Source organism: Protomyctophum parallelum (genome assembly GCF_964188405.1).
Source record: "Protomyctophum parallelum genome assembly, chromosome: 10".
In the NCBI taxonomy this organism is placed as follows: domain Eukaryota; kingdom Metazoa; phylum Chordata; class Actinopteri; order Myctophiformes; family Myctophidae; genus Protomyctophum; species Protomyctophum parallelum.
The window spans coordinates 1,147,101-1,162,517 of NC_139704.1; the positions used below are offsets into that span (position 1 = coordinate 1,147,101).

General features: G+C 41.5%; 1 protein-coding gene across 1 annotated transcript; it reads left to right on the top strand.

The window, feature by feature from the left end:
- The first annotated feature begins 6,072 nt into the window (after window positions 1–6,072).
- On the top strand, window positions 6,073–8,396 carry LOC310865412 (uncharacterized protein). The gene is made up of 2 exons (XM_083774511.1): window positions 6,073–6,207; window positions 6,792–8,396. The coding sequence occupies exons 1-2, from the start codon at window positions 6,144–6,146 to the stop codon at window positions 8,390–8,392; spliced, it is 1,665 nt and encodes a 554-aa protein (XP_083630637.1). The 5' UTR covers window positions 6,073–6,143; the 3' UTR covers window positions 8,393–8,396.
- The last annotated feature ends 7,021 nt before the right edge of the window (window positions 8,397–15,417 follow it).

Sequence of the window (15,417 nt, forward strand, 5' to 3'; positions counted from 1 at the left end):
CTCGGGCTGGTGGCGAAGGGAGAGAAAATAGAAATGCCGGATGCGCAGAACGGCTGCGCCGTGGCGATGTACACTGCAAGGTTCTCAGCCAGGCAGGGTACATCGCCACTGGTCTTAGGAAGCGGTCTCGGGCGGGGGAAATTAGTGCGCGGCCCTAGTGCACTAGATGACCGAGTATTTAGCGCCCTGTGGATTGGGAAGCACTCCGGGCGCGGCGCTGTGACGTCATATACCCAGAAATACGCACTTCTCAGTGTCTACACTTCCAATTGGGATTCACCTAGTGACTGGACTGAGATGCCTTGCTAACATGCTACACTACCTGCTCTCGTGACTGTTGAAGTAATCAGGAACATTTAAGGTACAACACTTTTATTTTGGATCACCGAGGGGCCATTTGTGTGTTTTTCTTTGGGCCACAGGCCCACAAAATGTTTGTATTTGCACCGTTTGTTTTACATCAACTAATCAACATGACTTTAGTTAGACTTTAATATATTAGCGCCCCTCACTTCACACGGGTGTGATTAATTGCTCTGTGGGCGGGATGGGAGGTGAGGGTCACTGGTCACTATATATACCTAAATCTTGCCCAAATATAGCCCTGTAAACATGACTCTCGTATTCATACGAGAGTCATGACGTAACTTCACCCTGGTTTTTGCGAACATTTACAAATAATTAAAATATATAAACATTCGCATTTCAAATATAAAGTACTCACAAAGTGTCCCACGGGTGTTAGTTAGTAGCAGCGCCAGCGATTAGAATTTCTGCATCCCGCGTTGTTTAATAAAAAGCATTTTTATCCGAGGTGTTATTTTGGGTAGCAAGACCACTCGCCCTTGGCGAGTGGTCTGGGCGAGTGGTCTTGGCGACTCGCCAAAAAGTCAAGTCCACTCGGCCCAAGCAGAAGGCCATTCGGCCCGGGGCGAGATGACTTCCCCTTTTGGCGACAAGTCTTCACTTTTTGGCTAGTGTTTTCTTCACTTTCAGCAACTGCAGCCTTTGCTAGCTACTGTGCTAAAGCAACAAATATAACATCCGTGCGCAAACCAAAACAAACGGTCATGAACGAACGAAATCAAAAGAACTAGTTCTTTTTGGTGAACGAAACCGATCCGGTCACTTCTGATTGTATTTGTAGCCCTCTGGTTGCAAGGTGGACCACCTTGTTCAATTCATCAAAGAGTGACAATCAAACAATAAAAGTGACTGGTTATTAAATTAGCTCTCTTCTGTTTAAATGTACTAATATTAAAATGTATGGTGATATATACTATTATATTATTATTATTATTATACTATTATGGTGAAATTATATCAATGGAAAATAAACAGGCTAATACATACCAAAAAATATATATAGTATTTAATGCTATAAAAACATGAAAATAGATTAGGCTCCTTCTTTATACTAATAGCATTAATAGCATACAATTCATATTACCATAATTGGTTAGTATAGATTAAATATAGGAGGGACTCAATAACCATGGAAACTAAAGGGATGGAGGGTAGAGAAATGGGGATAATATTTTATTTGTGGATATAAATTATATATTTCCCCTCAAATATCTTAGTTTTACCAACATTGTTAATGTGAAATAGTTTCAATATGCTTATTTATTTAAATTGTGATAATTGCTATAGCTATTGGAGCTCTGGTGGTCCCAGAAGACAGGGGATGTAAAGAGGAAATTATGCCCGGGTAGAAGGCATCATGCCTGGGGGTGACTGGGAGGAGTGACTGGTGTTGACATCGCGGATCGTCTGACTCTGCCAAAACGGAACAGTTACCCTTAAAAAAAACACCTCCATTCAGTTTCATTGTAACTGAGATTTTCGATCATAATTCATAATTTTTTAATACTGTATTTAGCTATAACGAGCGCAAATGTTCGATGCTAATTGACAGTGCTAGTCTGCTACTACCATAGACCGCAGGGGAAAAAATGGCTACTCTCAACCGCACAAGAGGAGATTAGACCCCATCCCTCCCAGTGAAAATCCCATAGCCTGGAAGGACGATCGGCCTGGCTCGGCCTTAGAGTATTGGCTCGGCCAATGATTGAACGACTCGTTCGAGTGACTGGTGGGTCCGTGCCATAGAGTATGGTCCGTACGGGAGATCCTATAGTACAGGACCGAAATGAACGAAATTAAATGCTTTCTGTTTACAATAGCAGAAGAAGACAGCTTGGATTAATTTAATGTAAACATTGTAACATTGTCACCATAATGTGGTTATTATTAGTTGCTTTGGAATGTACCTGCCATGAGGTCATAATAACGCAGATCACATCGATATATATAGCGCGATATGTACTTGTTTTAGATACAGGATTGATATATAACAGGGTTCCCCAATTAATTTTCCTCAAGGGCCATATTTTGACTAGCGTACCAGGCTGGGGGCCGAGTCTGCACGCGCGAGGTCGAGGTCTTGCCCCATTTGAAAAGGATGCCCAGTTTGACATGCATAGGCTACTGACCCCCATTTAATGCCATTTATATCTGGGACACTTAAAAAAAAAACATTTTTTTTTTTGGAAATTCTTTCATGGGCCACAAGGGGGGCGCTCTGTGGGCCGCAAATGGCCCGCGGGCCGCCTATTGGGGAACCCTGATATATAATATATATAATTATTTCGGGCCTTTAGAGGGCAGCAACGGACCATCTTGGGGCTTCACTTTCGGGTCGAGTGGACTTCCCCTTTTGGCGAGAAGACTTCACTTTCCGGGGCGAGTGGTCTCGGACAACCCGCCCCGGAAAGTGAAGGCTTCTCGATCAAAGGGGAAGGCCACTCGCCAAAGATGAAGTCCACTCGCCGAGGCGAGAAGTCCGGTATTCGTTATTTTGCCATTGGCTTTCAACTACGCGCCCCTATCGGTCGGGAGGAGGGTGGCACTCGGTGTGTTCGATATAGGTAGGCTCACCTCCCTGCCAATACAGACTAATAGGCGAGTGCTCTCCCGGTGTGCAACTGTGGATTTCCCAAACGAACCCCGTTTGAAAAAAGTAGCCGGGGAGCTCGGACAAAAATGCTTTTTATTAAACAACGCGGGACGCAGCAATTCTAATCGCTGGCGCTGCTACTAACTAACACCCGTGGGACACTTTGTGAGTACTTTATATTTGAAATCTGAATGTTTATATATACGGAAATCTTGTAAATGCAGCGAGCGCAAAAAACAGGGCAAAGTTACTGCATGACCGTCATGATAATCATCATGGCAGTCATGTTCCAGGGCTAGCCCAAATATGGAGTTCCACATGACTGAAGTTAGTACCGATGTGATATTGATGACGTCGGTTTAGAGGCCATATGGAGTTCCACAGCAAGCATATTTAGTTTTTTAGGGGGAAATACAGTATAAATACAAATGCAGTTGAGGGCAAGCCCTCATTTTCAATGTAGCCGAGGTTACAATTCAAAACAATACATCAACACAACATTATAAATCAGGATAAATTACAAAGGAATTTAAATGCAGAACAACCAGTAAAATAAATCAATTGAAGCAGGAGCAATCATGGTGAAAAATGTTCTGGAGCAATCCTTTGAACTGACTGAAGGATGGCAGGGAGCTCAGTTTGAAGGAGTTTTGAAGTTTATTCCACGAGGTTGGGCCATTGACAGAAAAAGCTGTCTTGCCCTACTCTGTCTGAGCCTCAGGAACCTTGAGCCTTAAAAAATCACTAGAGCGGGTCTGATATGTGCTATTGTTCAATTCCAACATGGAACAGATATAGTCAGGGATCATCCCAGCAATGGCTTTATATAAAAATAGGTGCCAATGCTTATCTCGCCTCTCAGTCAGAGGGGATAAACCAGAGTTCTCATAAAGTGCACAGTGGTGGGTACCATAACTATCTCCAGTAGTCCACCGCAAGGCAGAGTGGTAGACGGTGTCTAGCCGCTTTAAAAGTGAAGGAGCAGCAGACCTATAAATAATGTCCCCAATGCTCCCCATAGTCCAGGACCGAGAGTAAAGTGGACTCAATAATAGTTTTTTTACTACCAAAAACAAGAAATCATCATAGAGGAGTTAAAAAGGGAAAACAATATATATATATACAGTGAGGGGAAAAAGGGGTGGGTGGGGGATTCAGAATTTACGGGGGCCAGTTTCGAATTGCAGCAGTCCGTAGTTGCCCTTTGAGAGAGATTTTGAAGGATTCAAGGGTTTCGTATGTCTTATAGGGGATTCACACTGAGACGGACTGAGTCCGTTTCATTCAAACCGTTTCCGAATACGGTTGCCTGGTCCCCACTGGCCATGATTCACATTGCCCGAGATCCAACAGCGCAGACACAGACACACTGCACACATTGCATTGCCTCTTTGCCGTTACTTCACTGTCATTGTCAGCCTGCCTGCTATTCACTGTGTCAGTCAGTTCTGTGCTCCAGTGTCGTGTTTGATTAGTTTGCTATGGACAGTCCACTTCCTTCTTTAGGTATGCATGCATTCACATTGGAACGATCCGTATCCGAATACACTTCATTGGGAGATCCGCTCCCGGGAACGGTACGCATCATTCACTCTACCACAACATCTGACAAGTGGTCCCGAGTGCGCACCCGGGACCATAGTGTGAATCGCCCCTTTATGACTGTTGGTAGGGCGTTCCACATTTTGGTGGCATAGGAGCGAAATTAATTTAGTCCCTTGTTTGTGCCGAATCTGGGTTGCACATGGTTTGTTGAACTCCCTCTGGTGTTGTGGGTGTGGACTTCGTTGACATTTAGGAAGTATTTAGACAGGTACATGGGTATCTTAGTGGTGTATTGAATCTTGTGGACCAGACCCATTTCAAGATGCTGTGCTCTGTCGTAAACCCTAAGCCATTCCAGCCTGTCAAAGTGTGCAGGGGTGAGGTGGGTTCGGGGAGTGAGGCCAAGTAGTAACCTGACCAGTTTGTTTTGGGTAGTCTGGAGCCTTGTTTTAAGGGCCTTTTGAGGTGCTGTGCATAGTCGAAGAAACCTTGTACAGTCTTCCGTCACCCAGCCGGATGCGTGCAAGCAACCTCAGGACGTCTTACTGGTTTTGTTTGTTTTAAAGTGCTCTAAACAAACATTAAAAGTCCATAGACTTGGCTGCCACATGACATTGCGTTTTGTCAAGTGCTCTAAACAAACAAGCAAGATAATGAATAGCTCCCACACCCACCTGTGTAAAAAGTTTTTTTTATACAGAACATAACATAATATGTACACCAGACGTAGAAATGATTTTATAACTTACAGATCCGGTCAATATTTTGATTCTCCATTGACCAGCTTAGTAGTTGATTGACTGGTCGATGTCCGGACAATCATAATGTGGTCAAATTACAGAATACGGATGCATTTGGCATATATAAATAACGTTTATTATTTAATCAGAGTTCAAAGTATGGAAACTAAAGTATGGAATTACATTAAAGAAAAGAGAGAGAGCAACCAGCCAAGCTATTGCTCCAAGTCTTCTATTACAACATTATAAATTACAACATTCTGAATGTCTAATAATAGATTTATCAGTCAAAGTGTTTTTCATGTTTGCAGCAGGCAGCACAGCCAATGTTTATTTGTGTGTGATGCTGAACGCACACTTCTATACCTATATGTCACTTTGTCCTAGAGGCCATCTGTAGTTACCTTTCCTTAGTGAATTGTACATACGTCATAGGTGTATGGTGGTATAATAATAAATATAATGGCCTCTTATAGTAATATTTTACAATTTGGCCAATGTTTGGCCATGTTTTATAGTATAGCTGGTTGATTACTGATTCAATGACAACTTAATTACTGTTAAATGTCTTACAAGTCATTAAATGGTCACTTTAAAAATGTGCAGATACCATGTATATACTATATGTTGGTTTGTTTACTGTTGAGTGAGAAAACAATGTTGCACATTAAGGCTAATCATCTGGGGCAAGGGTGGGCAACTTTGATGTTAGAGGGCCACTATTTCCACACTCACTCCAGAGGTTTACATTGCATATTACTGTCGTAGCAAAAATAGCCACGGCTTTGTAGGCTACCCTTGTATCTATTCTCTCTGTTATACATTCAACCTTAATATCAAAGTCCTTGTTCTATTCCTTCATTCCAGACCAGTGTGTGGAGTCCAGCCTGCAGGTGAAGATGACTTCTCCAGTACCAACCAGCACCGTTTCTATCAAACAGGAACCTGAACACCTGGACACAAGTCAGTTTTCTTTCTTTCTTTCTTTCTTTCTTTCTTTGTGTCTTTCTGTCTTTGTGTCTTTGTGTCTTTCTTTCTTTCTTTCTTCTACTTATGGAAGGAGGTGCAGTGTCGCGCTCGTGCATCATCATATCAAAACCTAACCCACAGATTGAAGACAGTTGACAGGCCTAAGTAGCCTACCTGCTGTTATATTATATCACAATATAATCTTATATAATTGACGATTGACTGTAGTAGACATTAAATACTTTTCCCCCTCCTGTGTAAACATTGGGACATCAGATTAAATAAACACTAATGTCGGGCATAATGGGGCATTGGCGCCCAAAACGACCGATGCATCGGGTGGAAGACAGCTAGTGATGATACGAAACATTGATTGCTGTGTTTACGGTCGTTACTTACTGTGTTTACATGTGTTTTTTGACGACGAAGTATCACTTGTGAAAAGTGAAAAAAAAAAAAAATCTCAAGGAGAATCATACAAAATAAATAAATCAGCAAGGAGAATCAATTGTATTGATTGGAAAACAAATTGAGTTGCTCTCTGCTGACGTTGCCTCCTCTCTCCTGTCTCCTCCTAGATCTCCTTCCTGATGTGTGTAGGGAGGCTTCCCCTAAGCACCAGGAAAGTATCTCCAGTCTGGTCCAGGTGGAACTAGAACCTCCACAGATTAAAGAGGAACACCAGGAGAGTAGCTCCAGTCTGGTCCAGGTGAAACTAGAACCTTCACAGATTAAAGAGGAACACCAGGAGAGTATCTCCAGTCTGGTCCAGGTGGAACTAGAACTTCCGCAGATTGAGAGTAGCTACAGTCTGGTCCAGGTGAAACTAGAACCTTCACAGATTAAAGAGGAACACCAGGAGAGTATCTCCAGTCTGGTCCAGGTGGAACTACAACTTCCGCAGATTGAGAGTAGCTACAGTCTGGTCCAGGTGGAACTAGAACTTCCGCAGATTAAGAGTAGCTACAGTCTAGTCCAGGTGAAACTAGAACCTTCACAGATTAATGCAGAACAGCAAGATAGTAGAATTAGTCTGGTCCAGCTGGAACTAGAACCTCTGCAGATTAAAGAGGAACAGGAAGAGGTACTTCTAAAACCAGAGGAAGCTGCAGGGTCATCGTTGACATTACTAGTAATGAAAAGTGAAGATGATGATGAAGACAGAAAGACAGAGCCTCTAGCCAGCACCTCAACTGAACACATGAAAACACAGGCTGATGTAGAGGACAGTGGAGCATCACAACCAACTATTGATGGCCAGCTCCTCTCTTCACACAGTTCTGATACTGGTGACGGTGATAACTGGGAGACCAGGGAAGATGAGGCACATGTGGGAGGACAAAAATGGTCTTTTATTAACAGGCTGTCTCAGATCCTAAAATCATTCAAACAAAAGCCATGCACGAGGAGTCAAACAAGAAAGAGAAGCTTCAGTTGTTCAGAGTGTAGCAAGGTCTTTGCTAGCAAAAGTATTCTGACAACACACATGAGGATTCATACAGGCGACAAGCCCTTTGCTTGTACAGTTTGTCACAAAAGCTTTAATCAAAATTCTAGTCTGAAAACGCATATGAGGATTCATACAGGACAAAAACCCTTTACTTGTACAGTTTGTAATAAAAGCTTTAACCAATCTAAATATCTGAAAACACACATGAGGATTCATACAGGTGGAAATTGCTTTCCTTGTACAGTTTGTAACAGAAGCTTTGGCAAAAAAGTTAATCTGAAAGCACACATGAGCATTCATACAGGCGAAAAGCCCTTTTCATGTACAGTTTGTAAGAAAAGCTTTAATAAAAAAGAAAATCTGAAAGCACACATGAGGATTCATACAGGAGAAATGCCCTTTGCATGTACAGTTTGTAGAAAAAGCTTTAAACAAAATCAATGTCTAAAAAAACACATGCAGATTCATACGGGCGAAAAGCCATTTGCTTGTACAGTTTGTAACAAAAACTTTAAACATAAGGATTGTCTGAAAAAACACATGATGATTCATACAGGTGAAAAGCCCTTTGCTTGTACAGTTTGTAACAAAAGCTTTAATCAAAATGAAAATCTGAAAACACACATGAGGATTCATTCAGGGGAAAAGCCATTTGCTTGTACAGTTTGTACCCAAAGCTTTAAACATAAATGTTCTCTGAAGATGCACATGAAAGCTCATACAGGGTGATACAAATGTATTTTGTGGCACACAGGCGGCAGTGGCTCAGGGGAGGGGTGACCCGCTTGGCCCATCCCAATCGCGGGCCAGAGTTTAAAAAAAATCCCATCCCACTCCTGGTAGAATGATCCTATCCCGCTTCCACTCAAAATTACTCCCACTCCCGTTGTTTTTTATTTTGTTTGCATTAAGTTAGTCATTAGGAAAGGCAATGCATTTTGTGTTATTTTTAAGATTACTCTTTCATGCTGTTTTAATTCAAAATATATGGTACCAGAAACTAGCCTGGCAACAGCCCCTGAATCGCTAGCCACATTAAAAATGTATGTTCAGGCGATTTAGGGTCTGGTGACGCTCCCGAAGGAGGTCTCAGACTCGGTTGGAAATCCAACCGACGAATCAGCGTCGTTTCAACTCGATGACGTCAAACAACAGTGCCGTCCAGACACAAACAAACATGGCTGCCCCCACTGCGGTAACTCACCACCGTATCAATCTGGCTATTAAATCGACGTATGATAAATAGTTTCTTTGAAGACACGAGAGGTTTTATAAACATCATCTGACATATTTTACCGCTTTTGTTTACATGCTAGTAGCGCTTGTTGGCTGTGTTTGTTTGGTTAGCAAACGGGTTAGCCATAGCCTCATGATTGACAACAACGTCATCTGCTTTCCTACTATTCTGATTGGTTGGTATGAACCAATCACCGAAGACTGCCTCTTTGGCAACGCCCATCCCAGAAACGGTTGTAGTAGGGAGGGCTTTCAGACTGAATAATGGAGTGAAACGAAATGAAAATTCAGGCTGAGTGTCAGGCTAACCAGAAACAGTTTATCTGTAGTAATGTAATGACGCTCTGCCCCACCCCATTGACTTTTCATTCCCTTCCCAATCCCGGGATTAATAAAAATCTCAATCCCATCCTGGGGGAATCCTGAAAAAACAATCATCCTCTTCCAAATAGTATTCTGAGCTGACATGATATATAATACAGAACATAGTTGTATGGTTTTGCTTGAAGCCGTATTCCTATTCAGTTTAGCAATACAACATATCTCTGTAAATGACGTTGATTGTGAAATTGTGTTTTATTCATCCAAAATGATTGGTTTCTCTTGTTTGTTTGCTTATTTATTTATTTATTTATTTATTTATTTGTAAGTAAAAACCATGATGTAAGATGACATGATCTTGAGTGTTCAGAAGTCTGGCTGTAATTGTAATTGTAATTGTAAAACTCCTGTGACATTCTTCTAAATCAGATCTCAGGACTTTCCGTTTCCTGTTATCTTTTACTGAGGTTTTTGATTCTGCAATATAATTTTGTTATTGTCTCCACCAGGCCGAAGGCATGGGGAGAGAGTATGTTTTGCACTCCGTCCGTCCGTCCGTGTGTCCGTCCGTGACGAGCTAATCTCGGCCACCGTTAACCCGGTCCATGCCAAATTTTGCACACACACTCCCTGGATGCCAACAATGAACCTCTGCCCCAAACTTTCCAGAACGGCCTGTTATAGCGCCACCAGGAGGCCGCTTTGTGCAAAACAAGTTTTTGCACAGTACACCTACAGATTCATCGCGCAAATTGGTACACAGTCTCTCTAGAGACATTCAACGAAACCGGTCTTTCACATTTCTCAGACTCCATCCTGATTGGTTAACATTGGCTTCCAAAGCTCACAGGAGTGCTCAGTTTCAAACAAAATGCTGCAAATCATGAACACATTGCGTGATTTCCGTGAAATTGTGCACCCACATTCCCACTAGGCCGAGGACAAAATGCCACATGAACAATTTCAACTCAGCCTCAAGGTGGCGCTATAACTGGCCAAAAAGTGTTTTTACCTCTAACTGCACGGATCTGTGGATAACCTGGTGGAGACCTGTGCCCAGAAGGGCACTTTTTCCTATCTTATACGAAGCACAATGTAGAGGAGATACAATGTATGAAGATACAACCTTCATCAGGCATAATGTCTGAAGAGATGAAGCAACTGAAAAGTTGGATCTTAATTAATATGTTGCTGTATTAAAGTCAGGGGTCTTCAATGTTTTGCAGGCCCAAGGGCCCCTTGGCTGAGAGAGAGAGAGAGAAAGCAGTATAACTTTTTTTTCCATAGATTTCATAGGTAGCTTCATAGATTTGTTTGACAGCAGTGTTGTCTAAATTCATATTTTGGTTTGTTTGATTACACATACTCCTTTTGTATGTATTTTCAGACTTTTGTCCCCGCTACACCAAACACCCCTTTGCTGAAAATAGCCAATCTACAAGCTCTGCTATTTTTGGCTAATGATCCCTGAGAATAGGGATGCTAGGATTGAAGTTCCAATCACACAAAGATATGGAACCCCCCAAAATGTTTGGGGGGGTCCTCAGAGTTACCCACCGTAGTAACTCTGAGGACCCCCTGTTGAAGACCCCTGCTTGTTAGTGAAGACGGTGTCTGCGGGACAAGGACTCCCCCCAGTCCCCCCTTTTTTTGTTCTTCTCAAGTTCATTGCTCCTACGCACCTGTCTATTTCAGTAGGTGTGCAAAAGGACTTTTTCTACTGAGTGAAGCAGAACTCAACCGCATTTCACAAAGCACTACGTAGTGCTTTGTGAAATGCGGTTGACGGTAAACTGTTAACACAACATGGCTATGATACTAGACAACTTACTGGAAGAAACAAGGAAACAACAATGATTAACTACTGGTGATGGCAACGTAGCACTTGATTATTATTTTACAACCCTCATCATTTATGCTTACCTGGAAACAGATTACGTGTAGGTCAGAAGGTTTGTCAGGTTTGCCAGCCGGCATAAAGAGCAGTAACTAGAGATGCAGCCTATAGCGAGCTAATTATGTTAAATCACATCTGAAAACATACCTTTATGTCAATTTATGACTTTATGCCTTTCAATAGCTTATCTCTTTATGTTTTACACATTCAGTTGGTTTTATTTATATTTTACTTATTTGTTATCTCTTGTATTTTATGTTCCTGTAATTCCTATCTTATACGAAGCACAATGTAGAGGAGATACAATGTATGAAGATGCAACCTTCATCAGGCATAATGTCTGATGAAGAGATGAAGCAACTGAAAAGTTGGATCTTAATTAATATGTTGCTGTATTAAAGTCAGGGGTCTTCAATGTTTTGAAGGACCAAGGGCCCCTTAGCTGAGAGAGAGAGAGAGAGAGAAAGCAGGGACCCCCACTACATATTACTTTTTTTTTCATAGATTTCATAGGTAGCTTCATAGATTTGTTTGACAGCAGTGTTATATATAAATTCATATTTTGGTTTGTTTGATTACACATACTCCTTTTGTATGTATTTTCAGACTTTTGTCCCCGCTACACCAAACACCCCTTTGCTGAAAATAGCCAATCTACAAGCTCTGCTATTTTTGGCTAATGATCCCTGAGAATAGGGATGCTAGGATTGAAGTTCCCATCACACAAAGATATGGAACCCAAAATGTTTGGGGGGGTCCTCAGAGTTACCCACCGTAGTAACTCTGAGGACCCCCTGTTGAAGACCCCTGCTTGTTAGTGAAGACGGTGTCTGCGGGACAAGGACTCCCCCCAGTCCCCCCTTTTTTTGTTCTTCTCATTCTCATTGCTCCTACGCACCTGTATTTCAGTAGGTGTGCAAAAGGACTTTTTCTACTGAGTGAAGCAGAACTCAACCGCATTTCACAAAGCACTACGTAGTGCTTTGTGAAATGCGGTTACGCTAATCTATTATACAACATGGCTATGATACTTTTATTTATTTATTTGACAGGGACAAAGCTCATTAATCAACATGTCAGTTTTCACATCAATGTAAATGGGCCAGTTAGCCGAAGCTAAATTTCATCTGTAGTCCCTGGGCAGGCTTTAAAAAAATGAATGATAAAAGAAAGACAAAGTGTAGTGTGCCTGCACACAACACCATGCGTTGATGCCATGTGTGCATATGTGCAAGCACCCAACACTACGTCCATACAAAAACACAGTACAATACAGATAAAAGCAAGACAAAGTGTAGTGTGCCTGCACACAACACCATGCGTTGATACCATGTGTGCATGTGTGCAAGCACCCAACACTACGTCCATACAAAAACACAATACAATACAGTACAATACAGGAACAGATCAACATGGTACAGGGGACAGAACAACGGCAAGTGAAGTGAGAAATGACACCGGTTATAAATACTAAATAGTGCTGATAGTTACTCATGATTACAGATTTGAGTTGTTTTTAGCCACCTTTTTAGGTTGAATTTGAAGGTCAGATAGTTGGAGGTCTCTCTTAATTCTGTAGGGAGACTGTTCCAGTGATGGCAGGCTCTAACAGAGAAGACTGTTTTACCAAACACACTACGTCTGATTGGCACTTTACAGTACCCTCTGGTAGTTGCCCTTGTTGTTCTGTCACCACTGTCCCTTCGATCTATGAACTGTTTCAGTGGTGGAGGTGCAAGTCCATTTAAAGGTATATTCAGTGATTTCACTCAAAAAACCTTAGGTTTCGTTTTTGGCTGTGGGACCCAGCCTTTCGTCCAATCAGGATAGAGAGTCAAAAACGAAACCTAAGGTTTTTTGACCCCCAGGGGTTAACTGGGGACAGGGAGGAACTCCTTATATGGCCAGCACACTCTATAGTAGGGAGGATTATCACAACAAAACAAAAAAATAAGTGATATTTGAATTAAGTGAAATCAATGAATATACCTTTAAGATCTAAAAATGCAAAGTGTTTAAAGCCGTCAAGTTGTACTAGTTGTACTTTTGAACTACTGTATATGGCAATGGTGGTAACGGTTGGGCTTTTGATCCAGTGTTTTTAATGTCTGTTTGTAAAGTGATTCTATGGGTTTTAAAGTTGTCTGATTTGTCTGTGACCAGGTTGTGAAATAGTAGGTTATGTGTGAAAAAATCATAGCATGCATGAAAAGTTTGGCTGCATCTGTTGTTAGATATGGTCTTATGTGTCTGAAATTGGATAAATTGAATTAGATTTTATTGGCTACATTTTTAACATGCTTTTTAAATGTCAAGTTTGAGTCTAGTGTAATTCCAAGATATTTAAATTCTGATACTACCTGAATACTACTACCTTCAATAAGAATGTCAGTGGGGTCTGTGGAGTTCCGTGAAAAGACCAACAGTCTTTTTTTGTATTCAGATGCAAACATGAGTTCCTCAGCCAGTCAGATACATGGACCATGGCTGCAGTTAATTTGTCTGCTGCTAGTTGTTTGTTTTTAGCATTTTAGACAGTTGGACAGACGGAAGGCAGATCATTTATAAACAAAATAGGGCCCAGTATTGATCCCTGAGGAACTCCAATGCCACAGTTAAGATATGCTGACTGAGCACTACCAACACGAACACTTTGGTTCCTGTTTGTTAAATATGAATGCATCCATTTAACTGCCTCTGTAGAATTTCTTTATGAGGAGAGCTTTGACAGAAGTACCTGATGGTGTACAGTGTCAAATGCCTTTTTGAGATCCAGAAATACTGCGCCCACTATGCCACCCAAGTCTAACTCTGACTTTACACCTTAAAGATGGGTGTTACAATAGCCGTTTTCCATATACATTGTTTGATTGATAGATTTATCAAATGAGCTATAGGACAGATTAGGGCGTCCTTATGTGTTTTTAGAAAGGTTGTGTCCATATTACAAAAATGAGCTTTTGAGTCTCTTAATGACCTTATAATCTTTACCACTTCAGATTCGGTAATCTCAACCAACCTGAAAATGGGCCTGTCATCCTTAATAGGATCACAAGTCCAAGTTCTAGTTGAGAAGCTTTGAGCCAGCTCCTCAACATAATTTATAAAGAAACTATTAAAATGATTTGCAATCACATCATGTTGACTAGACAACTTACTGGAAGAAACAAGGAAACATCAATGATTAACTACTGGTGATGGCAACGTAGCACTTGATTATTATTTTACACCCCTCATCATTTATGCTTACCTGGAAACAGATTACGTGTAGGTCAGAAGGTTTGTCAGGTTTGCCAGCCGGCATAAAGGGCAGTATTGTTTTTCTCACCGGGTCTGGGTAGCTCAGTCAGTATATAGAGCACTAGGCCTTTTGACTACAAGGTCATGAGTTTGTTTGATGGTGCATGTCTACTTTGTCTAGTGATTGTAGGTTGTCTGCACCAGGTTGTCCAACACCTGGTGCAGTGGTGGAAAAAAGTGCTCAAAATCTTTACTTCTAGCTTGTAGATCGGCTATTTTCAAATGGCTGAAATGTATAGGGATGAAGTGGTTAATGTATGTTTTGTAATAATAATCAAAACAAGTCAATTGTAGCGGAGTAAAAAGTACAATATTTGCCTCTGAGATGTACTGTATAGTGGAGTAGAAGTAAAAGTAGGCCGACTGGAAATACTCAAGTAAAGTAAAAAATACCTCAAACTTTTGTCTGTTTGGGTCTTCAGTAGTCCCTCCACTGTCCTATGCCAGGTGTTCTTTGTGATAGCTGCATGACATTTATTCATTACACCAGGTGTTCATTGTGATAGCTGCATGACATTTCTATAAATGTAAATTGGTTAAGTCTGTTTTAAGAAAATCTACTGACATGCTATTAGCACCTCCTGCTGGGAAGACAACCAGATGCCATGTTCCTGCTTTAGTTATTTCCTGCAGTCCTGGAGAAAGGGCCATTTAAGGCCATATATCACCACAGAGTGTTGTCTATTTCTCTGGTTGTGTGTAAAGGAGAGTGAAAAACTGTACTTGGGATATTGTACTATATAGGCCTACTACGGGGTGGTGCAATTTCCGGGAATCGGATTCCAATCTGGATGTGGCACAGATCTGATTCAGGCTGCATTTGGCTGCCAGTCTGAACACACAGATCTGTGACAGATCTGCAAGTGATCTGGTCACTTGCAACTGCAGTGTGAACGGTTGGGCCAAAAGATCAGATTTGAGAAATAAATCTGATTTGAATCAGATTTGACTGGTGACTGCAGTCTAAATGGGGCCTAGGATCCTGTGTCTAGTTGAGACA

Bases quoted from the DNA above. Each gene is read 5' to 3' on its own strand.
- LOC310865412 (XM_083774511.1), top strand. From the start codon at position 6,144: ATGACTTCTCCAGTACCAACCAGCACCGTTTCTATCAAACAGGAACCT. The intron at 6,208-6,791 runs GTCAGTTTTCTT...GTCTCCTCCTAG, and splicing joins ACCTGAACACCTGGACACAA to ATCTCCTTCCTGATGTGTGT.